This window comes from Schistocerca nitens, chromosome 3 (assembly GCF_023898315.1).
Source record: "Schistocerca nitens isolate TAMUIC-IGC-003100 chromosome 3, iqSchNite1.1, whole genome shotgun sequence".
Lineage (NCBI taxonomy): Eukaryota > Metazoa > Arthropoda > Insecta > Orthoptera > Acrididae > Schistocerca > Schistocerca nitens.
The window spans coordinates 881,972,244-881,999,828 of NC_064616.1; the positions used below are offsets into that span (position 1 = coordinate 881,972,244).

General features: G+C 40.5%; 1 protein-coding gene across 1 annotated transcript in view; it reads right to left on the reverse strand.

Moving 5' to 3' along the window:
- Positions 1-27,585, reverse strand: part of LOC126248926 (chondroitin sulfate synthase 2) — a 125,088-nt gene that overhangs the window by 46,843 nt on the left and 50,660 nt on the right. Inside the window, exons 3-4 of the mRNA XM_049950428.1 lie at positions 14,498-14,650; positions 12,819-13,049 (exon numbers count right to left, since the gene is read on the reverse strand). Of these exons, the coding sequence (XP_049806385.1) occupies positions 12,819-13,049; positions 14,498-14,650 (384 nt within the window). The remainder of the gene's footprint in view (positions 1-12,818; positions 13,050-14,497; positions 14,651-27,585) is intronic.

The following is a 27,585-nucleotide window of genomic DNA, read 5'->3' on the forward strand; positions in this document are numbered from 1 at the left end:
GCAGAAAGCCGCATGGAACTTCCGACACTATCTACTAGGTCATTTATATATATTGTGAAAAGCAATGGTCCCATAACACTCCCCTGTGGCATGCCAGAGATTACTTTAACATCTGTAGACGTCTCTCCATTGATAACAACATGCTGTGTTCTGTTTGCTAAAAACTCTTCAATCCAGCCACACAGCTGGTCTGATATTCTGTAGGCTCTTACTTTGTTTATCAGGCGACAGTGCGGAACTGTATCGAACGCCTTCCGGAAGTCAAGAAAAATAGCATCTACCTGGGAGCCTGTATCTAATATTTTCTGGGTCTCATGAACAAATAACGCGAGTTGGGTCTCACACGATCGCTGTTTCCGGAATCTATGTTGATTCCTGCAGAGTAGATTCTGGGTTTCCAAAAACGACATGATACTCGAGCAAAAATCATGTTCTAAAATTCTACAACAGATCGACGTCAGAGATATAGGTCTATAGTATTGCGCATCTGCTCGAGGACCCTTCTTGAAGACTGGGACTACCTGTGCTCTTTTCCAATCATTTGGAACCTTCCGTTCCTCTAGAGACTTGCGGCACACGGCTGTTAGAAGGGGGGCAAGTTCTTTCGCGTACTCTGTGTAGAATCGAATTGGTATCCCATCAGGTCCAGTGGACTTTCCTCTGTTGAGTGATTCCAGTTGCTTTTCTATTCCTTGGACACTTATTTCGATGTCAGCCATTTTTTCATTTGTGCGAGGATTTAGAGAAGGAACTGCAGTGCAGTCTTCCTCTGTGAAACAGCTTTGGAAAAAGGTGTTTAGTATTTCAGCTTTACGCGTGTCTTCCTCTGTTTCAATGCCATCATCATCCCAGAGTGTCTGGATATGCTGTTTCGAGCCACTTACTGATTTAACGTAAGACCAGAACTTACTAGGATTTTCTGTCAAGTCGGTACATAGAATTTTACTTTCGAATTCACTGAACGCTTCACACATAGCCCTCCTTACACTAACTTTGACATTGTTTAGCTTCTGTTTGTCTGAGAGGTTTTGGCTGAGTTTAAACTTGGAGTGAAGCTCTCTTTGCTTTCGCAGTAGTTTCCTAACTTTGTTGTTGAACCACGGTGGGTTTTTCCCATCCCTCACAGTTTTACTCGGCACGTACCTTTCTAAAACACATTTTACGATTGCCTTGAACTTTTTCCATAAACACTCAACATTTTCAGTGTCGGAACAGAAATTTTCGTTTTGATCTGTTAAGTAGTCTGCAATCTGCCTCCTATTACTCTTACTAAACAGATAAACCTTCCTCCCTTTTTTATATTCCTATTAACTTCCAAACTTCCATATTCAGGGATGCTGCAATGGACTTATGATCACTGATTCCCTGTTCTGCACTTACAGAGTCGTAAAGTTCGGGTCTGTTTGTTATCAGTAGATCCAAGGTGTTATCTCCACGAGTCGGTTCTCTGTTTAATTGCTCGAGGTAATTTTTGAATAGTGCACTCAGCATAATGTCAATTGAAATCTCCACAAAAGACTATAACATGCTGAGAAAATTTATGTGAAATGTATTCCAAATTTTCTCTCAGTTGTTCTGCCACTAATGCTGCTGAGTCGGGAGGTCAGTAAAAGGAGCCAACTATTAACCTAGCTCGGTTGTTGAGTGTAACCTCCACCCATAATAATTCACAGGAACTATCCACCTCTACTTCACTACAGGATAAACTACTAGTAACAGCGACAAACACGCCACCACCGGTTGCATGCAATCTATCCTTTCTAAACACCATCTGTGCCTTTGTAAAAATTTCGGCAGAATTTATCTCTGGAAGTTCTGTGCTGAATAAATTTATTCAGATCACCACCCACCCTTTTCATAATACTTTGCACATCAACAAAGACTTCTTGGGCTCACTCATTTTTCAGTTTTTCTCTGGGACTATCTACCAGATCTCTGCAAGACACAACACCTTTCCTGTAGTTCAAGGCATTGTGTAACAGTTTTGATTGCATATTCCCCAAGGCATTTAGCTTCCTGGAGGTTCTTTAGTTGTTGGGAACTATAAGTTTCTACCAACAGCATCCCACTGCACTATCATCTGATAGATTTTAAAGTCGCAGCAATGCTCTCTAAACCCTTTTGTATATAAAAAGTGGACACTTTCTCAAAGCTGCCCTATTTCCTTTTAACTATTATAAACACATTCTGGCAGGCAGCATGCATTCAGTTACTAGTAGCACAAGAACTCTGAAAAATTTCTGAATCGGGTGGACTGGCTACATGCCAGAGTGACTGAGTGATAGTACCTACCAGCGGTCCATCCATTCCACTGGGGCGAGAAGAAAGTGAAAATTTCAACAGCTCCAACTTGATCCCATGAGCAACTAGGGAAATAATGGTCCACTGAGACAAAGCCCTATTTGCCTGAGTAAGCCTTATACAATGTAGGTGCAGCAGTTTCCCCAGAAGCTGCCCACTAACAACTGTTCTACCTCAACAGCCATGCACTTAATCGGTGCACAGCACACCTAGAGATTGAGGTTTTTTTTATAGAGGTTTTCACCATCCTCACAATCCAGGCTGTCAAGCCATGATCCCCATTCCCTGTGGCACACAATGTTCCATCCCCGCATCATACACTATTCGTTAAAGCTGGCCCAGAGCTTAAAGTGACAAGAGGACTAGCAGTGTTTGCTAGTATCCAGCTCTGCAACACTAGGGTCGCCAAGCCTGTACCCAGCAAAAGAATACTGAAGCCCTGAGGGCCAGACTTCCAAATCCTATAAATGTACATAAATATAAATTAAATGGGGTGCATCCATAAGGTCCCCTGGTAAGATAAAAGCTCATGTATAAGCTCACAGCTATAAAATCAACACAACCTGCTGGCTGACCAGAGTGAAAACACATACAGAGTGCATAACAAATCCTCCAACAATAGCTCATACACACTGCACTCATTTTCATAAGTCCTGAAAACAGTAACTCACTGAGTGTGACATCTAGTGGCAGTGCCAGGTACTTGTTGGCTTGACGTCAAGAGCTGTGACCCCATTAACCTCTGGGTTTAATGTTGAGTGTTCTGCTTACTGCTGCCTGCAAGTAAACACTTCTGTCACTGGATCTGCCCATACTATGTGATGCATGGCCATACATAGCAGCAGGTTTCTGAACTACTCTGCTGCTCTACCCATGCCAGCTCATCTGCCTCAATCGCAATGTCTGCTGGCGGGGATTCAAAATTATATATTCTCACAAAAATACAAGCTCATCTGAATTTGGTGGTGTTTCCAACAGAATACTAAAGACTTGTTCCCATATAATAGCACTGTCTTTTCTTAAATATGTAATGCACCAGTAACAAGGCATTTTTCCACAGAGATTGAAATGTGCCATTGTTGAACACTTCTATAAGAAAGGTGATTGGTGGGATACAACTACCAACCTGTTTCTCTACCGACATCATTTTCCAAAAGTTCTGAGAGGGCCATGTATTCTACAATAGAATACCACCTGAGCAACAATAAAATTCCAGTAAATCACAGTTTAGATTTCAGAAGATATGCTCAACTGAAAGTTCACAAATTAACAAACCAAGTTTTACAAGTACTAAACAACAAAACAGCACCAGTTGGTATTTTCCGTAACTTATCTATGGCATTTGACTATGTAAATCACAATATTCTCCTTGATAAACTGAGGTTTTATGGAATTTACAGTATAGCCAACCAATGGAGAATGTCATACCTACCCAAAAGAAAGCAGAAAGCTGTATTTAACAATTTAACCATTGCAAGCAGATGAAATTCTTCTGATGGGACAGAAATCACTTATGGGGTTCCACAATGCTCAATCTTATGTCCACTACTACTTCTCATAAATATAAACGATCTTCGTCTAAGCTACAAGAAGCAGAATTAATTCATTTTATTGATGGTACTATTATCATAATCAGTCCAAACATACATATAGCAACAGAAGAAATGGTAAATAATGTTCTTAAAAGAATTACTAAGTAATTTTCTGTGATTGGTCTCACTCTCAGTTTCAGTTTCAAAAAGACACAACATATTCAGTTCTGCACATATAGAGGTACTACACCAACACTGTGTTAATACATGGTGAGGAAATAATAACTATGGTGGAAACTTCAAATTTTTTTGTGTCCATATTGATGAGAATTTAAAGTGAAAGAAACACCTTTTGGAACTTCTAAAACAACATAGTTCAGCCACATTTGCACTTTGAATCATTACAAATGTTGGGGAGAGACAAATCAGTAAGTTGACATACTTCACGTATTCTCATTCAAGAATGTCATATGGAATAATGTTGTGGGGTAACTCATCTTTAAGTAAGAAAGTCTTCATTGCTCAAAAATGTGCTGTAAGAATAATTGTGGTGCTCACCCATGATCATCTTGTAGACATCTGTTTATGTAGTTAGGCATTTTTATTACTGCCTCAGAATGTATTTATTCCCTCATGAAGTTTGTTGTAAATAATTCACCACAGTTCAAAGAAACAATCATTTACATAATTAGAATACCAGTAGAAAAAATTACATTTATTACTTGGCATTAAGGTTGTCTTTAGCAAAACAAAGGGTGCACAACACTGCCACCACAATTTTTGATCACTTAACAAATGATAGAGAATGTCTGACAGACAGCAAAGTGAAATTTTGAAACAAACTGAAAAAATTTCTCATAGGCAAATCCTTCTATTCTGTATAACAATGCCTATTTTTGTAGTGAGTGAAAGATGGTGGGTATGAACTACTAACTCACAAATGTATTAAAAAATCTAAATAGTCGGCATGTAGCCATATTCACATACGAATGTGTAACATGACTCGTTCATCACTACAATTAAATTGCACAAATGATCAATGGTACATGAAACTAACTAATTAACTAACTCCAGTATTGTAAGCAATGCTGCTGGTGGGATAACAGAATTAACAAAATACTTCAATGATCAGGGTCTCAAGGTGATGTCACCAAATCTCTGTTATTGGCATAAAAAAAGATTTGATAAATGTAACCCAACAATATGCAATTCAACTATGAAGAAGGAGGAGTTATCAAACAAAAATCATTTCAATTTTTTTTTAACTTTCATGGTCTGCCAGCACTTCATTCTATTATTACCATTATGGGGAAACAATCAATATTTCCAGAAAGGAAATCACCAATGAAGGTCAGGCATGAAAGTGGCAAGATAACATGAAGGGAAAGAGGAGATATTATTATTATTATTATTATTATTATTATTATATTATGTTGTTAGGGCATCAAACAGCATGAGAGATGGAGAGAGATGAGAGTAAAAAGTTTTGAGAAAGGTAGTAAATACAGAAACTCAATACTGTATTAATAGTTAAAGTTGATGGCAAAAAGAATGTCATCAGCATGTCGAACAGATGTGCAGAACTATAGACCTATATCTCTAACGTCGATCAGTTGTAGAATTTTGGAACACGTATTATGTTAGAGTATAATGACTTTTCTGGAGACTAGAAATCTACTCTGTAGGAATCAGCATGGGTTTCGAAAAAGACGGTCGTGTGAAACCCAGCTCGTGCTATTCGTCCACGAGACTCAGAGAGCCATAGACACAGGTTCACAGGTAGATGCCGTGTTTCTTGACTTCCGCAAGGCGTTCGATACAGTTCCCCACAGTCGTTTAATGAACAAAGTAAGAGCCGGCCGAAGTGGCCGCGCGGTTCTGGCGCTGCAGTCTGGAACCGCGGGACCGCTACGGTCGCAGGTTCGAATCCTGCCTCGGGCATGGATGTGTGTGATGTCCTTAGGTTAGTTAGGTTTAACTAGTTCTAAGTTCTAGGGGACTAATGACCTCAGCAGTTGAGTCCCATAGTGCTCAGAGCCATTTGAACCAAGTAAGAGCATATGGACTATCAGGCCAATTGTGTGATTGGAATGAAGAGTTCCTAGATAACAGAGCACAGCATGTCATTCTCAATGGAGAGAAGTCTTCTGAAGTAAGAGTTATTTCAGGTGTGCCGCAGGGGAGTGTCATAGGACCGTTGCTATTCACAATATACATAAATAACCTTGTGGATGACATCGGAAGTTCACTGAGGCTTTTTGCAGATGATGCTGTGGTGTATCGAGAGGTTGTAACAATGGAAAATTGTACTGAAATGCAGGAGGATCTGCAACGAGTTGACGCATGGTGCAGGGAATGGCAATTGAATCTCAATGTAGACAAGTGTAATGTGCTGCGAATACATAGAAAGATAGTTCCCGTATCATTTAACTACAAAATAGCAGGTCAGCAACTGGAAGCAGTTAATTCCATAAATTATCTGGGAGTACGCATTAGGAGTGATTTAAAATGGAATGATCATATAAAGTTGATCGTCGGTAAAGCAGATGCCAGACTGAGATTCATTGGAAGAATCCTAAGGAAATGCAATCCGAAAACAAAGGAAGTAGGTTACAGTACGCTTGTTCGCCCACTGCTTGAATACTACTCAACAGTGTGGGATCCGTACCAGAGAGGATTGATAGAAGAGATAGAGAAGATCCAACGGAGAGCAGCGCGCTTCGTTACAGGATCATTTAATAATCGCGAAAGCATTAAGGAGATGATAGATAAACTCCAGTGGAAGACTCTGCAGGAGAGATGCTCAGTAGCTCGGTACGGGCTTTTGTTGAAGTTTCGAGAACATACCTTCACCGAGGAGTCAAGCAATATATTGCTCCCTCCTACGTATATCTCGCGAAGAGACCACGAGGACAAAATCAGAGAGATTAGAGCCCACACAGAAGCATACCGACAATCCTTCTTTCCACGAACAATACGAGACTGGAATAGAAGGGAGAACCGATAGAGGTACTCAGGGTACCCTCCACCACACGCCGTCAGGTGGCTTGCGGAGTATGGGTGTAGATGTAGATGTAGATGTTCTTATGGTTCTGGCATCAGTTTGCAAAAGCCAATTTCTTGTGGTGCCAAACTATTTCTATGTACACTCAGTTCTGATCTATGAGATTCTTCTCTTGGGATCAAAGGCACAAAACATGGACACAATTTTCAAACTGCAGAAAAGGACCATAAGAATAACAACCAAAAGTTGTGGTCAGGATCAATGTAAAAAACTACACTCCTGGAAATGGAAAAAAGAACACATTGACACCGGTGTGTCAGACCCACCATACTTGCTCCGGACACTGCGAGAGGGCTGTACAAGCAATGATCACACGCACGGCACAGCGGACACACCAGGAACCGCGGTGTTGGCCGTCGAATGGCGCTAGCTGCGCAGCATTTGTGCACCGCCGCCGTCAGTGTCAGCCAGTTTGCCGTGGCATACGGAGCTCCATCGCAGGCTTTAACACTGGTAGCATGCCGCGACAGCGTGGACGTGAACCGTATGTGCAGTTGACGGACTTTGGGCGAGGGCGTATAGTGGGCATGCGGGAGGCCGGGTGGACGTACCGCCGAATTGCTCAACACGTGGGGCGTGAGGTCTCCACAGTACATCGATGTTGTCGCCAGTGATCGGCGGAAGGTGCACCTGCCCGTCGACCTGGGACCGGACCGCAGCGACGCACGGATGCACGCCAAGACCGTAGGATCCTACGCAGTGCCGTAGGGGACCGCACCGCCACTTCCCAGCAAATTAGGGACACTGTTGCTCCTGGGGTATCGGCGAGGACCATTCGCAACCGTCTCCATGAAGCTGGGCTACGGTCCCGCACACCGTTAGGCCGTCTTCCGCTCACGCCCCAACATCGTGCAGCCCGCCTCCAGTGGTGTCGCGACAGGCGTGAATGGAGGGACGAATGGAGACGTGTCGTCTTCAGCGATGAGAGTCGCTTCTGCCTTGGTGCCAATGATGGTCGTATGCGTGTTTGGCGCCGTGCAGGTGAGCGCCACAATCAGGACTGCATACGACCGAGGCACACAGGGCCAACACCCGGCATCATGGTGTGGGGAGCGATCTCCTACACTGGCCGTACACCACTGGTGATCGTCGAGGGGACACTGAATAGTGCACGGTACATCCAAACCGTCATCGAACCCATCGTTCTACCATTCCTAGACCGGCAAGGGAACTTGCTGTTTCAACAGGACAATGCACGTCCGCATGTATCTCGTGCCACCCAACGTGCTCTAGAAGGTGTAAGTCAACTACCCTGGCCAGCAAGATCTCCGGATCTGTCCCCCATTGAGCATGTTTGGGACTGGATGAAGCGTCGTCTCACGCGGTCTGCACGTCCAGCACGAACGCTGGTCCAACTGAGGCGCCAGGTGGAAATGGCATGGCAAGCCGTTCCACAGGGCTACATCCAGCATCTCTATGATCGTCTCCATGGGAGAATAGCAGCCTGCATTGCTGCGAAAGGTGGATATACACTGTACTAGTGCCGACATTGTGCATGCTCTGTTGCCTCTGTCTATGTGCCTGTGGTTCTGTCAGTGTGATCATGTGATGTATCTGACCCCAGGAATGTGTCAATAAAGTTTCCCCTTCCTGGGACAATGAATTCACGGTGTTCTTATTTCAATTTCCAGGAGTGTATTAAAAACAGTGGGTATCCTTACAGCACAAAGTGAGCCCATCTGCTACTCTGTTGTGCATTATTAGGGAAAAATTAGTAAGTATTTCACTAATAGTTCTATACATAATCATGGAACAACTAAATACCATAACATCAAAAAAATGCAAAATACAGCTATTTTAAAAAAGCAGATAAAAATTTGCTGGATGCCTCCCTAAGAGACAGTTGTCTCCCGTCCTTCCAATCTAACTATGAAAGTGTAGACCAAATGAGGCTTGAATTCAAAGAAACAGTATTGACAGCAACTGAGAGATGCATACCAGATTAAAAAATAAAAAACTAAGATGGTACTGATCCACCATTGTACACAAAATAGATCAGAACACTGTCGCAGAAGCAACAAAAAAAGCATGCCAAATTTCAAAGGATGCAAAACCCCCAAGATTGGCAAAGTTTTACAGAAGCTTGAAATTTACTGCGAACTTCAGTGTGAGATGCTTTTAACAGTTTCCACAATGAAAGTCTGTCTCAAAACCTGGCATAAAATCCAAAAATATTCTGGTCATATGTAAAGTACACCAGCGTAAAGACGAAATCAATACCTTCACTGCAATACAACGATGGTGATGTCACGGACGACAGTGCCACTAAGGCAGAATTACTAAATACAGTTTTCTGTAACTCCTTCACCAAATAAAATGAAGTAAATATTCCAGAATTTGAATGTGGAATAATTGCCAACATGAATAACTTAGAAATAGATATTCTCAGTGTAGTGAAACAGCTTAAATCACTTAATAATGGCAAGGCCTCTGGTCCAGACTGTACACCAGTCAGATTCCTTTCAGAGTATGCTGATACAATAGTTGCATACTTAGCAATCATATACAACTGCTTACTCATGGAAAGATTTGTACCTAAAGAGTGGAAAGCTGTACACGTCACACCAATACCCAAAAAAGGAAATTGGAGTAATCTGCTGAATTACAGACCCATATCACTAACATCACTCTGCAGCAGGATTTTGAAACATAAATTGTGTTTGAAGATTATGAACTACACTGAAAAACGATTTACTGATAAATAGCCAACATGGATTCTGGAAATATTTTTCTTGTGAACACAACTAGCTCTTTATACTCACATAGTAATGAGTGTTATTGATGGGGGGCCATCAAACCGATTCCTTATTTTTAGATTTCCAGAAAGTTATTGACACCATTCCTAACAAGCTATTTCTAATTGCGTGCCTATATAGTATCGTCCCACAAGTGGTTTCACAATTACCTGTCAGAAAGGCCTCACTACATAGTAATCAATGGGAAATCACTGAATAAAATGCAAGTGATATCTGTCATTCCCCAAGGAAATATTATAGGCCCTCTGCTTTTCCTGATCTACATAAACAATTTAGGAGACAATCCGAGCAGTCCTCTTCAATGGTTTGCAGATGATGCTGTTATTTATCGTCATCAGATGATCAAAACAAATTAGACAATATATCTGTATACTGTAAGAAGTGTCCATTGACTCTAAATACTGAAAAGTATGAAGTCATTGACATGTATACTAAAAGGTATCTGCTAAATTTCAGTTACAGGAAAACCACACAACTCTAAAGGATGTAAATTCAACTAAATACTTAGGGCTTACAATCACAACTAACTTCCGGAATGACCACATACATAATGTTGTGCAGAAATCAAACTAAAGACAGCGATTTATTGACAGAACACTTAGAAAATGCAAAAGGGCTACTAAAGTGACTGCTTACACTACGCTTGTCTGCCCTCTCCTGGTGGAATACTGCTATATGTGGTGTGGGATCTGCATCAAATAGAACTGATGGAGGAAACTGGGAAAGTTCAAAGAAGGGCAACTCATTTTGTATTATCATGAAATAGGGGAGAGAGTGCCATGGATATGATACAAAAATTGAGGTGGCCGTCATTAAAACACAGGTGTTTTCTGTTGTGGCAGGAACTTATAAAATTTGGTCAGCAACTTTCTCCTCAGAGTGTGAAAATATTTTTGTTGGTGCCCATCTACGAGGGTTGGAACTTTAATAGTGGCAACTATTTATTTACATCTTGTACAAAATAGATACATGTTTCAAATTTTACTGACCTTCAAAGTAGTCACAAGTAGTGTATAACCAGTTGCCAGTGATGTGGAAGTCATAGGATACTCTTAGCAGTGCGAGTTGTGTTGACAGTTCGAGCGGCGTGGCCTATTGCCTGACGAATTTATAGCAGTTCTGAAGCGAAAGCCGTGAAGTGTTTTCTTCAGTTTAGAAATCGAGTTGAACTGACGAGGGCTTAAGTCGGGGGAGTGCAGTAGGTTGTATAGCACTTAGCAGCCCCATAAGTCAAACAAATCAGTAACAGCTTGCACTGTATGTGCTTGAGCATTGTCCTGCAAAATGATGGTCAGGTCCTGCAGAAAGTGTATCACTTCTGTCTCTAAGCTGGTCGTAGGCTGTGTTCTAAAAATGAACAACATAGAGACAGAAGTGATGACACTTTCTGCAGGACCTGACCATCATTTTGCAGGACAATGCTCAAGAACGTACAGTGCAAGCTGTTACTGATTTGTTTGACTGATGGGGCTGCTAAGTGTTATGCAACCTACTGCATTCCCCTGACTTAAGCCCTCGTAAGTTCAACTCAATTTCTAAACTGAACTGCTACAAATTCGTCAGGCAATAGACCGCGCCGCTCGAACTGTCAACACCACTGGCACTGCTAAGAGTATCCTACGACTTCCACATCACTGGCAACGGGTTATACACAACGCTGGTGACTACTTTGAAGGTCAGCAAAACTTTGAAACATGTATATGTTTTGTACAAGCTGTAAATAAATAGTTGCCACTGTTGAAGTTCCAACCCTCGTATATGTAGAGCAATGATCACCATAATAAAATAAAAGAAATCAGAGCTCACACAGAAAGAGTTAAGAGTTCTTTTTTTCCATGTGCTGTTTGAGAGTGGAATGGAAGAGAAATAGCTTGAAGGTGGTTTGATAAACCCTCTGCCAGTCACTTAATTGTGAATTGCAGTGTAATCATCTAGATGAAGACATGTAGATGTAGAACGCAGGGCAATTTGAACTTATACATTTACCAAGTAAAAACAAACAAAAAACTAACAACAACAGTTTCTACAAGGGAATAAAATTGTATAAGATTGTCCAAGGAGGTGAAAAAGATTACTAAAATACATCTTACATTCTCTGTAAATAATGCATTCTATGAAATTGAAGAGAATTTAGAGTAGGGGTTAATAATGATAGGGGACAACTACAATACCAAGTCACATTACAATACATGAACACAATGTAATGCTTTTACAAGAAAATCATGTACCAAGATCTACAATGCATGATACAAATGCCATGTTATTCTTCTGAGTTCATCTCAGTCACCATGTGCAGACTGAAGGAAGTGCAAGCGGATAACAGCACATTCTTGGTCCTGGAGTTGCCAGAGGATGTTTGTAGCATATGCAGTGATAGTGCAGAGGTGTTTAAAGAAACAACGCAAAACTGTTTTTTATAATGTAAGTTTTCTCATGCAAACTGTGTATGAAAAACAGAACATAGTATCATAGGGATATCATTGGGACTGACTGAACGAGGCACTGCAATTGTTAAGACATTGACCTCATATTTGGGAGGATGAAGTTTGATATTTCCAGCCATCCTGACTTAGGTTTTCCTAAACTATTTCAGGAAAATGCTGGGACGGTTCCTTCAGCAAGGCTATGGCCTATTATCATAAAAAGATCCTTATATATTCTACACGTCTGTGAATTTTGAGCTATTTATTTTCATTGTATTATGAGGACAAATGTTATATGGAAAGGAATAAATAAATAAAACTATTTTCACTGTTCTCTCTCCCCCTCTCAAAGCAGCCTGTTGTCAAGCTTCATAATTTTTAAATGTTATGATTTAGTACCTATTCTCTAGTCTTGCCTGCTAATATTTTTTCTATTTCTAGTAGGCATCTCTACCCAGCCTGTCACACACTGATGTAATTGCAAAATAATACAAAATGAAAAAGATAAAAATTGTCTAATTTTTAAGGTAAAATTCTTTCAGTGATGTCTAGTTAGATTATACAATAGTGAAACCAGATGTTTCATTCTGGCTCTACCAGCACACTGTATGTCACAAAACAGTTCATAATATTTCCAATTAAAAAGAATAGTATTTGTGTTTTACTTATAATAATCAGTTAAAACAGGCATAGTTAAAACAGGCACAACAGATCAAAAATATTGAAACAAAATGATATTTACCTCAATGTCACGCTTATCAGCACCAGTTAGCTGTTTGACATTGGTAAAATCTGAACCCAGATACATTAATTTCTCAGTGAAGTAATCCCATCGCAACACGTCAAAACGTGTGCTTGGAATATTTCCTGGCTGGTTTCCCACAGGCCACGTAATAGGTACTAAGGTATGACTTTTGTTTGTCATAGAATGTCGCAAAGCATCTATTTTGTTAACAACATCATTTAAAGATGACTGAAAACAAAAACTAACCATTATTAAATCAGCAAATCTAATTCATCTTCAAATACAGAAAACAGGAGCTCATTTAAAGCAATTAACTCTATCTCTTAACTGATACAACATTATATAACCACAAAATAAAATATTAAATGATTCACTCTACATCATTCGAGAATTTGCTAGAACTTAGAAAGAACAGTTAAATACTATATCATTGATGAGTCTTCAACAGTTCATGTTCATGGATACAGGTAAAAATACACTCTATGATTTAATGGGTGGGAAGAGAAAGGAGGTTTGGTTTAGGGTTGGGAGGGAGAGGCAGCAAAGGAATCTGAACGGAATATGGCACCAGTGAGTTCGCCCTGAAGGAGAAAAGGGGAGTTGTGTGTGGTGTACAACGAAGTGCAGGAGTGGATTGGGAAGTCGATATAGTACAGAGCAAGAGGGAGACTGCGGAGAAGAAAGTGGATGAGTCAACTGATGGGCAAGCTGGTCTTCAGGGAGGAGGATCCAGGGGACACTGTTTGTGAAGCAGCCACTGAAGTTGAGCATACTGTGTTCGCAGTGCATTTTGCTGCTGGGTGGTCATTTCTGCTCTCAGTCACAGTTTGACAGTGGCCATTCATTGGAGACCCATGTGAAAGGCAGTGGAAAAGTTATAGTATAGCTAGTATGTGACATGACTGCTTTCACAGAAGGCTCTGCCTCTGATAAGGTCAGATATGGCTGTGGCAGTACTGTAACTGGATGTGCTTCAGGGTGCAACTGTGTAGGACAGATCAGGCTGCTGATCACTACATTCTCCACTTCAATGACTGCTTCACAGCTCATGTCAATTTAAATCCCCCCACTAAGACTAGCTTCTTTGAACTACCTAGATGGGAACTACCCTTACAATACATACTCCAATCCTGCAGTCCTCTTGGCCTTGATCTCCATATGCCCATCTTACACTCATTTCCACCCCTCCCTCCCACTTAATCTATGCTCACACATTCCTTTGTGCGTCTTCACATTCCTCTATTTTATTTACCTCTCCCAGTCCACTCATCCAGTACAGGCACCACACATAACTTCCCTTATCCGTGCCAAGGCGAGCTACCAATGCCTCATTTCTGTCCTGTTCCCTTACTGCCTCTCCTTCACAGCCCTTAGCAACGTCTCCTTCCTCCTGCCTCCTGCCACACACTCCAGCTGAAACACTGCCTCATCCTAGTAGAGCTGCAGTGTTGGGACAATGCACTTGTGTGTGTTTGGCTCTGTTATTTGTTTACTATTTCCTCATTTCAAAGAAATATTCTTTTCTTCAGATCATAAGACCAGCAAGTACTGATGTTCATGAAATGGACTTTAATGGCCAAGATATCTTATACCAGTATCAGCTTTTCTTTCTAGTATGAATCACTTTTATATATGTCACATCTCACAATCAAAGTGCAACACAAAAGCAACCATACCTTGCAAAAATAAGAATGCAACTTGTATGCCAAAGCTTCACTGACTGGATATATGGTCAGTGAAGATTCAAATAACTGATCTTGTTGCAATTTATCAAAATTTTTTCTTATGTCCATATTACTGTTCAGTTCAAAACTCGTAAACTTCTGACCCTGAAATAAAACAGAATTCATACACATGTAACAGATATATAAAAGAAAAATTTCATTACATAACCTAAGTAATAAACTATAAGTGGCAATTACTTACATCTACGTACAAATGCTGCAAGTCACTTCACAGTTCGTGGTGAAGGGTACTTTGTGTAGCACTATCATTTTCTCTTTTCTTGTTTCATTTGTGAATGATGTGCAGAAAAAAACAACTGGCAAGCATCATTATCCATTCAAATTTATCCAATTTTCTTGTCACAGCCATTTCACAAGATGCATGATACCCAATTCTTACTGTAATATTTATTTTAAGGCTTTTAACAGTAAACCTTGGTAATGCACTACAGTAAATGTCAGTGCAGTACAGTGATCATTTCTTTGATGTTCTCGCACCTACTAAGTAAGCATGTGACAAAATTTGTTTCTTTTCTTTGGATTTTTTTTCTATCTCCTCTATTAATGCTACTTGGTAAGTATCCCAGACTGATGTCTGTTACTCAAGAATAGCCAAATGATGATATTGTTAGCTGTCTACTTTATGGGACAACTACATTTGCTTAGAATTCTTCTAATAAATCTTAGTCTGGTATTCACTCCTCTTACAACTAGTTTTACATTGTTGTTGTAAGATCACTCTGGAATCGTGTTTCTGTATACCAAATGACTGTGTGTTTCCAGTGACTGAGTGTGAATCGTGTAATCAAATAACATTGAGCCTTTCTGTCCAATTATGTGCAATGTGTTACATTAGTTTATGTTAAAGATTAAGAGCCAGTACCTGAATCAATTAGGACAGTGCAGCACAATTTGGTGTTAACAGGCTGTGGCTGCAGATGACCAATGCAAGTATCTTTGCTAAAAGCATGATACTGCCTAGAGTGCCTCTCCTGGGCTCATGCCCACATTGGTTGGACCCTAGATGACAGGAAAACCACGGACGGGTCAGATGAGTCTGAATTTCAGTTAGTAAGAGCTGATGGTAGGGTTTGAGTATGGAGCCGAGGACCCAAGTTGTCAACAAGGCACTGTTCAAGCTGGTGGTGGCTCCATAATGGTGTGCACTGCATTTACATGGAACGGACAGGGTCCTCTGACCCAACTGAACAGATCATTGACTGGAGATGGTTATGTTTGGCTACTTATAGACCATTTGCAGCCTTTCATGGACTTTATGTTTCTAAACATGTCACTGGACCACAACTGTTGGCAATTGGTTTGGAAAACATTCTAGACAATTTGAGCAAATTATCTGGCCACCTATATCACACAACATGAATCTCACTGAAAGTTTATTAGACATAACTGAGAGGTCAGTTTGTGCAGAAAATCCTGCACCAGTAACACTTGCAATTATGGATGGCTACAGAGGCAACATGGCTCAATACTTCTGCAGGGAACTTCCAACAACTTGTTGAGCCCATGCCACACTGAGTTGTTGCTCTACACCAAGCAAAAGGAGTTCTGATACAATATTAGGAGGTATCCCATGACTTTTGTCATCTCAGTGTATATTATAAACAGTAAAACCTTACAACACTTATTTGGGGTATGGCCAAGTTCCTTTCATTTCTAACAATTTCTTCCTATCACGAGCAACATGCTGAGTTCCATCTTCTGAGAAGTCCTCAATATGTCATAGTTAGTTCAATATTTTATAAGCTCATGTTTCATTTGTTGGGTAACAGCAAAGGACTGTATTAAATGCCTTCCAGAGGTCAAGGAACACGTTATTAATCTGGGCACCACTATTTACTGTCTTCTGGATCTCATGGATGAACAGCTTTACAGGATCCCTTTTTGTAGAATCTACACTCCTGGAAATTGAAATAAGAACACCGTGAATTCATTGTCCCAGGAAGGGGAAACTTTATTGACACATTCCTGGGGTCAGATACATCACATGATCACACTGACAGAACCACAGGCACATAGACACAGGCAACAGAGCATGCACAATGTCGGCACTAGTACAGTGTATATCCACCTTTCGCAGCAATGCAGGCTGCTATTCTCCCATGGAGACGATCGTAGAGATGCTGGATGTAGTCCTGTGGAACGGCTTGCCATGCCATTTCCACCTGGCACCTCAGTTGGACCAGCGTTCGTGCTGGACGTGCAGACCGCGTGAGACGACGCTTCATCTAGTCCCAAACATGCTCAATGGGGGACAGATCCGGAGATCTTGCTGGCCAGGGTAGTTGACTTACACCTTCTAGAGCACGTTGGGTGGCACGGGATACATGCGGACGTGCATTGTCCTGTTGGAACAGCAAGTTCCCTTGCCAGTCTAGGAATGGTAGAACGATGGGTTCGATGACGGTTTGGATGTACCGTGCACTATTCAGTGTCCCCTCGACGATCACCAGTGGTGTACGGCCAGTGTAGGAGATCGCTCCCCACACCATGATGACGGGTGTTGGCCCTGTGTGCCTCGGTCGTATGCAGTCCTGATTGTGGCGCTCACCTGCACGGCGCCAAACACGCATACGACCATCATTGGCACCAAGGCAGAAGCGACTCTCATCGCTGAAGACGACACGTCTCCATTCGTCCCTCCATTCACGCCTGTCGCAACACCACTGGAGGCGGGCTGCACGATGTTGGGGCGTGAGCGGAAGACGGCCTAACGGTGTGCGGGACCGTAGCCCAGCTTCATGGAGACGGTTGCGAATGGTCCTCGCCGATACCCCAGGAGCAACAGTGTCCCTAATTTGCTGGGAAGTGGCGGTGCGGTCCCCTACGGCACTGCGTAGGATCCTACGGTCTTGGCGTGCATCCGTGCGTCGCTGCGGTCCGGTCCCAGGTTGACGGGCACGTGCACCTTCCGCCGACCACTGGCGACAACATCGATGTACTGTGGAGACCTCACGCCCCACGTGTTGAGCAATTCGGCGGTACGTCCACCCGGCCTCCCGCATGCCCACTATACGCCCTCGCTCAAAGTCCGTCAACTGCACATACGGTTCATGTCCACGCTGTCGCGGCATGCTACCAGTGTTAAAGACTGCGATGGAGCTCCGTATGCCACGGCAAACTGGCTGACACTGACGGCGGCGGTGCACAAATGCTGCGCATCTAGCGCCATTCGACGGCCAACACCGCGGTTCCTGGTGTGTCCGCTGTGCCGTGCGTGTGATCATTGCTTGTACAGCCCTCTCGCAGTGTCCGGAGCAAGTATGCTGGGTCTGACACACCGGTGTCAATGTGTTCTTTTTTCCATTTCCAGGAGTGTATGTTGATTCTTAAAGAGTAGATTTTGTGTCTCCATGTAGGTGAGAATAAAATACTTTTTTTAATAATTTTCTGACGCAGTGATATTTAGGAAGGAAGGTTAAGGTTTAATGACCCATTAATGACAACAGGCAGTATGAATTCTTAGTGGGGAAGGAAATCAGACATGTCCTTTTCAAAGGAAGCATCCCAGTATTTAAGTCAAGGAATTAAGGGAAACCATGGAAAAGCTATATCTAGATGGCTGATGAGATATTGAACCTTGTTCTTCCTGAATGCACTCAGTTATGTAGGCCTAGAGTTATGTGTGTCTATCTGATGACCTTCCTTAAGAAGTGGAAAGGCCTGACATGCTTTCCAGTCACTTGTATTGCTTTATTGCTCAAGTAACATGCAATAAAATGCTGCAAAAAAGGGAAGAAGTTCTTTTGCATAACATAGAATCATAAAAGTATCCCAGCAGGTATAGCTGCCTTTCCTCTGTTGACCAATTTTATTTGATTTTCTATTCTGTGATCACCTATCACAATATTTATTTATTTATTTATTTGGTTGGTTAGTTGATTCAGAGGAGGGTCCCATTTATTTATTTATTTATTGAAACAGATCAGATCTTACTTCAGACCAGAGTTTCACACATGCAGTACTTTTTTATATCATAGTTAGCCAAGAAATAAGAATAATTTTAATATAACAAATGTAATAAAATGGTATTAATACAATAAAAATGATTTGAATGTATTTATAGAGAATGTGAATAAATAGCACTAAGAATTAACAAAATTAATATTAGCAGTACTTATGCTACTGCTTTTGCTGAATTATAGTGCTGAGTGATAGTGGTAGATACAAAATGTACTTATGGGTGCACAAAGATATTTCTGACAAAGTGAGATCTGAGGGAAAGACATTTTCATTTTCATAGATTACACTATCTACGAACATTGAGAAATGAGGAAGATCTGGTTGGAAAGAAGGATGTAATAGGGTAATGAGTATTATGGGGGCAAAGGTAGACATTAATGTTGCTTCAGCAGGTATGTCATTAACTGTCTTTTGAAGCTGGAGATGTTATTCAGTTCTCTAAAACAATGAAGGTGGACTCGACAGTCTGGTTCCTGCTACTGACAAGGACGTTGAGGTGGCTGGATGACGGAGTGGGACGTAAGGATTTTACTCTGATGGGAATGAATATTTCTGCTATGTTGTTCACACAAGGGCATTAAGGCCAAGGAGAAATATGAGGGACAGTGTACACTGACAAAACAGTAGAGGACATAGAGTATATGGAACTCTCTATACTTGGCTACACATTGCCAGGATAGCTGTCTATAAAATGGTAAAATAGGATCAAATAGTCAAATATTGCAGATTTACCAAATGCAGGCAATTCATCGCCAGTTCCAGGCATCGTCAGCTTCATGAGAAAGACTTTCCAGATAACATTGTTGTAATCAAAAGTTTAAGCATTTGTGCAGTTTCTTTTTCAGGTTGGAAGGGAAGAGCTTTTATATTTTTATAGGACACATAGGAATGCAGATGCCTTCTTGCATGTTCCTGTTGTGTGTTCAGCCCAATTTAGCTTTTCATCTATTACTGTTTGTAGATTATTTGCTGAAGGAAAGAAGATAATATTTATACCATTTAAGATTGAAGGTGGAAGGTATTCAAGATGTTTTGGGCTAATGAGCCTAATATGACCCACCAGGATTACGTGGGTTTTAATTTCTTAGACACTCATAGTGATTTGTCATCATCTCGCAGAATCAAGTGAACTGCCGGTGATCTGCATCTTCCCAACACGATCTTTGATGTCATAACTTGGCATCTTCATCAAGTGTTTCCTGGGCTGCCTGGGTGGTTCTTGGTGTTCACTATACTGTCCATGCCCACTGTGGCTGTTTCTTCAATGGTATGCATCTCCATGCATTCCCTCTTCCGTCCACACCTGTTGAAGCTGTCTTCTGTGGTGGCAGCTGTACCAAGGTGTTCCATATTAGGTGTGTTCTTAGCACTATATGATGCTGGAGATGTTCCTTATGCTGTTTGCAACTGCTGCAGCTTTCTCTTGTGGCTACTTGTCGAGGTAGCTGCTGCCTGGTGTTCTGTATTATGTCTGCTCTCAGGTTGTGCGGTGCCAGAGGTTTCAGATGGTTGATGTTGTTCCCTATCTTGTCCGTCACTGCTGTGGATGTCTCCTGAGGAGGTAGTGCCAACCTGATGTGTATGAGGTCTGCCCCTAGTCATCTGAGTTTCATTACTGGAGAAGGGAACTTTTCCCCCTTGCTTCTGTAGTAGTTCCAAAGCCAGATTCAATGCCACACTGTGCTGGTATCCCGATTCCTGGTGAATCAGGTTCTCTGCCATCTTGATTTCAATAGACTCATTGATGACACTGTCCCAGAATCTGGGGATCTGAGCCATGATCCTGTTTTGTCATAATTCATGATGTGTTCACACTCCAGACAATGTTCTGCTGTTGCTGATGTAGTGGCCTGTCATAGCCTGGTATGGCTCTAGTGTTCCTTACATCTTATGTCCACTGTTTAGGTGGTTTGACCGATTTAAGACATACCACACCCACATGGTATATGGTAAATACCAGGTTTTCTTCACCCAAGATCATCCTTGATCGTTCCAAGGAAGGTCCTGATATTGCTAGGTGGGCAGAACAATCTTTCAATTTTAAGTTTCTTTGAGATTCTGCTGATCTTACTAAAGACAGGCTTTGCATACAGTAGAAAGGCTACCTTCCTGGTCTTCTTCTTGTTCCACTTCGATTGAATCAGGTCATCTGGTAGGATATAACACGTTGCAGATGTTCCTGCTTGAATATACACTTTCTGGTCTCTTCTTTTTGTTCCACTTCCACTGAATCAGGTCATCTGGCAGGATGTAGTATGTTGTAGATGTCCCTGCTTGAATATCTGTTGTTTGTGAACACTCAATGTAGATGTTCTAAGTCCATTGTCAAGCTTTCTGAGTCAGAGAATGTCTTGGCTCAGTGTACAAGTGTTCTGAACACACTGTTCTTCTGTGATGGGTGGGAGCAGCTGACACCTGTAGATATAAGTCGGTGCGTGTTGTTTTCTATACCCACTGTGGCCGAATATGCCATCTGCCTTTCCCTTCACCAGGACATCTAGGAGTGGGAGTTGAGCATCATTCTCTATTTCCATGGTGAACTTAACATTGGGATGTGTTGAGTTCAGATGGTCCAGGAACTCGTCCATCTCTTCTGGCTGTGTGGTCAGATGATGGACATGTCATCAACATATCTGAAAGAACATGTTGGCTGGTAGGCAGCAGTTGTAAGGACATTATCTTTGAATTTCTACATAAACAGATTTGCCACTACCAGAGGTAAGGAGCTACACATCATACTCCTTCAGTGTTAAAGTATGCTTGAAAAGATCCGGCAGAGCTTCCTCAAATCTCTCACTGATCAAATCGAGTGTATCCTGAAGTGGTACTCTGGTGAATTAAGACACAACGTCAAAGCTGACCAAGATGTCTGTGTCTGAGATTTGTAGGTTTTTGAGATGTTCCATGAAGTCTGAGGAGTTGTGGACGTAGTGTGTAACACTTATAATCGATTAGAAGCAGGTTTTTATTACATAACTGTGAATCTACAATTATGAAGTGTTTATTCTTTGTTAGTTAAGTTCAAAATTTTATAATATATGTAAGTTTATAAGATAAGCAATGTGAATTGGAAGCTGGTTCATGCTTAGGGCACTTGTACTGTAAAATGTTAAAGATGTAGGGAAGTCCCTCCGCAAAGGAAGTGGCTTGGCACGATGCAAAACGTAGTTTTGGCGGTCGAACTGGACGGCTCCTTGGTGTGAACAGCACACAGTCAGTGGCTAGCTGTTGCACGGTACACATCAGTGATGCCAAGGGAGACAATTGGAAGCCACTTTGCAAGGAAGTTTGCCTCAGATGTGGATTTGGCTGTTGCTTGGTACTCTCGGCAACAAGGAATAGGTCTAACACATTAAAAATCCACTGCCAAGAAGAAATTTTATAGAGCATTCAAACATCAGGAGCCGTGAGCAGTTAGCTGCCATGTCGCTTGCCACCACAAATTCACCACTGTTCCACAAACTTCATGCATACAGATATGTATCAGAGCACGGACCACTTAATTTGTGAGAGTAATTTCAATAATAATCCAAGCGCTATACATCTGTGTTTGGAACCATATCTTCTACCCTGATCATGAACCTATGCAGTGTCCTCTCCTAAGTGTTCGAAGAACCAAGTATCCTGTTTCAAATGAACTAGTGATTTATTTATGTTTGTCAAACATGCAAGAATTAGCAAGAGTTGAAGTTAGTTAGAATGTTGCTAAAGTGCTCTCAGTTTATTGCAAAGTATTGTTTTGCAAAAAGTTCAGCGCAAGACTGTGTAAATGTTACTATCTAAAACACCTGCTTCACAGGTAATGAAAAAGGCACATAAGTTAAACTTACTTGAAAGATAATTTCGCATTGATTGCTATCATGAACAATTCTTTTGAAGTTGATTGAGCTCAGTGTTGAACAATTTGCCTTGAAAAGTAAAAACATCAACTATTCCAAGTGAAGCTAACAATTAACTTTAGTTTAATTAAATTTTGCTACTGAAATAATCATAGGGTTTCATTAGTGATACTATATCAGTTTATGGGTCCCCACCATTTTCTTCTCATATTAGAATGATACTTGGAATATTATTGCTACTAAAGAAATGTGATATATTTCTTTAAGTGGAAGTATAAACAGTGTAATTGTGATATTACCTTTTTTTGTGGTTGTTACATATTAGTTAAGTCAGAAGCCCCTGCTGGCCAATTTTAGTTCTGCATTTCTTGCAGTAACTTTTCAGTACTGAGACAAGTAGTGATCTTGAGTGTAACTATTACTAGTATTAGTTTGGTACATTTTTGCTTTCTATGATTACTAGTCTGTACATTATTGGTAACTGCTGCTCCACACAGTTCAGAGTGTCCTGTGTCAGTTTGTATCCTATGTGCTATTCAAAGGGAAATCTTAATGAAAGTCACTTCAATAACTAATATTCAATTTTCTTAAACATATTTTTCTAAATTAATGTGCCAAATTGAGCTGGTGGCTGTTCATTTTTTTTATTCGTATATGAACTTCTCTGCTTTCATTAAACCCCAAAGTTAAAGCCTGTTTATTTTTTCTGTTAATTGCAATATATTCAAAATTATAGTCCAATATCTTCATCCCAAATCCTCTTGGAGGGTAAAATTAGCTTGTTTCACAGCAGGTTAGTGTTATAAGTGGACACACTTCCCCACATATGGTGCTAACATCTTCTTAAGGTAGGTGGCTGTATCAATATTGCTCATGATACAATGGAGCAGTACATCCTCTTTATGGATCTTAGGTAATCCACACAATCTGGGTGGCACTGGTGCCTTAGGTTTCAGTTGCTTGGCAGCTTTCTCAGGCAATTCTGTTTCCTTAAAAAGAGCCTTGTTTTCCTGTCCACTCTATTGGTGGTATCATTCTATTGTGGACTGTAAGTAGGGTCCTCTAAAAGTCGACGGATCTTGTGGTCATAGTTGGTCTTCTGCAGTGTGAAAATCGAATTCCCATTGTCTGCTGGTAACAAAACTAAGTTTTCATCTTCCACTAAACTCTTGAGAGCCATCCACTCATCTCTTGAGATGTTCATTTTGGGCAGCCTGGCTTTGCTTATTGCCCTGTATCTCTCTCTCTCTCTCTCTCTCTCTCTCTCTCTCTCTCTCTCCCTCCCTCCCTCCCTCTCCCTCTCCAAATCTCTTCTGCAACACTTGATGGTAGGGTGTTGACCTCTTGCCCCACAGAGCTGATGAAGTTGGAAACCAGTAGATCTATAGAAGTGACAGCAAAATTGAGGGCTCTTCTGAGTATCTTTAAGGTGACATCATCTAATGTGCGACCACTCAGATTTACCACCTTGTGGGCAACATGTGTTTGCTGCACTCCATTGTTCATGAACTCAAATTTTGCCAGTTGCAGAGCTGTAGTATTGTGTTTGATGCATGCCATCAGTGCATAGTGACCATGACACACCATCCATCCTGCCCCAGACCTCTTGTGCTAAGTTGTTTACCGAGTCCAGATGTAGACATAGTAGCTCCCTGGTGGTGATGTCCAGTATGTTCCACATGTCATGGATCCTTTCCCTTACCAGTGCAATACTGGCATGATGCCTGATCCTTTAGACACCTTAGACATGACATTATGTTTAATTTTACCTGATTGGTATTTGTGTACAACAGTTGTTCGCTACCTGGGATAATTACCCTTGAGGGGTAAAATGACAATTTCTGAAGGGTAAAAAACAAAATGAATTTAATTTTTAAAAAATAAATTTCATTATCAAAACTGTGGTAGATTCTAATATAAAACACAGCATCATCATCATCAGCAGCAGCAGCAGCAGCAGCAGCAGCCATTCGATACCCACTGTTAGGTAAAAGCCTCCTCTAGGTATTTCCAAGCATTGTGACCTTCAGAGATACAAATCAATGTTGTTCTTGCATATCTTTTAATGTCTCTGCCCATCTTCCATATATTTTCACTTTTTTCCTTATTTCTTGGAATGCGAAAAGATCTTACTTTGGCCACCTATACTCCTCTCCCTTAGTACGGTAAAGTCCGCTTTCTCTATCTTTTCATCACTATCACAGTTGTCCACATTCTAATCTGTTCCCTAATCCATTTATTTCCATGCCTGTCTCTCCCAGTAAATTGCAACATCGTCTCATCAAAAGTTAATGGGCCACCCTCAAATTTTTGGTGGTAATCATGTTAAAAGATCACATTTCACTGTCGTGAGTTGAGACTGTTAATACAAACTGTTAATGTTCAGTTTCGTAAAAATTAAAAACTTCATTTTGAAAATGTATTTATTATACCAACTTCACTCAGGTCAACTTTACTCTCCTATTTATTGCTTCTGCTGTCCATCCAGTGGCAGTATTACTTGCCATCAGTAGCAAATTCTAATAGTAAATATTTTTTCAGGTTTGGAAAATTGACCTGGGTTCTAAGACCAGTTTCTGTAGATGAAGGAATATTTTCAGGCACTGAAATTCACACTACTGGACAGTTCCTTGGATCTTGCAAAGGCAACAAACTATAAAAAGATTGTCATACAACAGCACTCATTGTTTAAGCAATTGGTCTGTCATTAGTAGCTATTACTGTTAAAAGACCTCTTAACAACCTCCTCTAGCATTACTTTTCCTCAACAGAAGTAGTCAATACCAGAAATATTTTTGACTTTTAGACAGGTCAATATTATCTCAGTTTGTTTTTCCGAAAAATTTCATATAATTTTATACACTATGTATTATATTTCACACTAAAATCTATAAAAAGAAATTACTTTATTTTCACTGTTAAAATTTATATGTACTAGCTTCGTATGTACAGTTCAAAAAAAATTTTTTTAGAAACATTTGAAATTAAGAAATATTTGGCACACTTAAAATTTCTTTTATTAATTATGCAATTTGGTACCATGTTTATTCCTGTATTCATTTATAAAATAATAATATAAACTACTAAAATTCATCTGTCAAGAAAGATTGTAAACCCTTTGGAATCTTGTTATTACTGCACAGTGTAGTAGTAGTGGGCATGCCTCTGATGTGACTGGACCTGTTTTGAAGAACAATGTAATTCGGCTTTGTTCATGTGAAAATTCAAAAAGACAGTGTGATATAGTGAAATGTGAGAGAATACATTACTGTGAAAACAAAAAATTTGCACAGGCATTCTTCAAAGTCAATTATGTCAATTGGAACCATGAAAACCTAAAATATGAAAATTCCAGCTTCAAGAATCAGGCCCCCAGACATGAAGAACTGGAGAAAAGAAGATACGTAAAAAGCTTATGGTAAATCTTACTCCTCTCACATTTTTGAAAAAAAGAGACTTTACCATCAACAATAGTAGTGACATCAACAAATTGTGGGAGGGGTAGATTGCAGCATGAAAGTGGACTTTCAACGGTGGTAGCAATGAAACAAAAGTAAAGATCTGAATAAACTTGGTACATGACATCCGATGTGCAATGGCCATTCAAACCAAATATAAGAAAGGATTATTAGAAATAAGCAGAACCAAACACCCCATTGACTCATTATTTTTTGGTGTTGAAAATGTGTGTGTTTCAATTGTTTGAACATTAACTAATTATTATAAATAATTTCTCACATTAAAGAAAGGAGTGTTAATATTGTTACACCCTAATGTTTCAATAGGTCTCATTCAGGGGTCTCAGAAAGGTTGGGAACACCTGCTCTAGAGGGTTGGTTGTACTTAAGTAGTTGGCTAGCTTGTTCTGGACTGTATATTCTATGGCCTTGAACAGAGTTGGAAGAATGCAAATAGGTCAGTAATCAGAGGCAATGTCCTTTTTAGGTAGTGGCTTAACAGGTCCCGTTTTTAGGTCTCAGGGAAAAAACTTATGGTTAAAGACTGGTTGATGATATCTGCTGTTCTGGGTGGTAGTGGGTGAACAATAAGCTTAATTATTTGGACTGTAATATCATCATGTCCAGTAAATGCTGATATAGCACGCATGATAAACGTTTTGATAGTATTGCCAGTAACTTGCTTGGGATAAAATTTTTTGTGACCACCGTCATTTATTTCTATTTCCGTGAAGTACTCCATAAGTCTCTGTTTCATTTGTACCTGCCATTCAAGCAATCATGAGATGACTAAAAGGATGAACCATATTATTATTATTATTATTATTATTATTATTATTATTATCAATGAAATGATCTTGGAAGTCCAAATCCAGCATTTTAGTCCTGGTTCATTTTGGTACCAGAATGATCACAGAGAAACTGTGTAGGTTATTTTGACACATTTTCTGACTAAGACCTCAGTGAAACTTTTTCCTCAAAGACATTACCAGAGGTAGAATTCTCTTGATACCTACAGCAGAAATCGAAGCAGTAATGCAGCTCAGTGAAAGAAGGAGTATTTTTAGTGGTTTGTTACTGATATAGTCAAAGGGGGGCACATGCCAAGGGATGGCAACACTCCACTGTCCAATATCTGTGGAAGATTCAGCTTCAGGAGTCAACACTCCCAAACATGAGGAAAAAAGGAGACATGTACGTATAAAACAAATTCAAGATTGTTAAATAAGAACATAAGCACTTTGGCCACTGGGCAGCACTCTCCATACATCCAGCCGCCAAAGGTCAGTGAGCAGCTGTTATGGTCAAATTATGTACTAATGCAAAAGTAACATTTTATTAGATGCAGGGTCACAGATATTCATACTTATAGTACGAAAGTTATGTGTGGCCTAAAACCAAGCAATCCATGGTGTATGTAGACAGAATTATGTTTTACAAGGATATCTAAGTGCACATAACCTGAATACATAATACCTTACATGACCAAAGGTTGCTCTTGGCACACTAAGTGTCCTTGGAGGCATTCAACTATTGGGACATATCACGGATCAGAAAAAAATCTGACCATCTTCTTGGTTACTTCAAGTTGTAGCAAGTTACCCTACGATGAGTACAAAGAAGGAATTGCTGTCCTTCTCTGGCCTAACAGATTATTACAAGAACTTTGTGTCTGATTCTGTAAGGCCTTCAATTTAACTGCTAATAAAGGGGTAAAATTTCACTGGATGACTGAATGTGAAGAAGTCCTACTGCAGTTGAG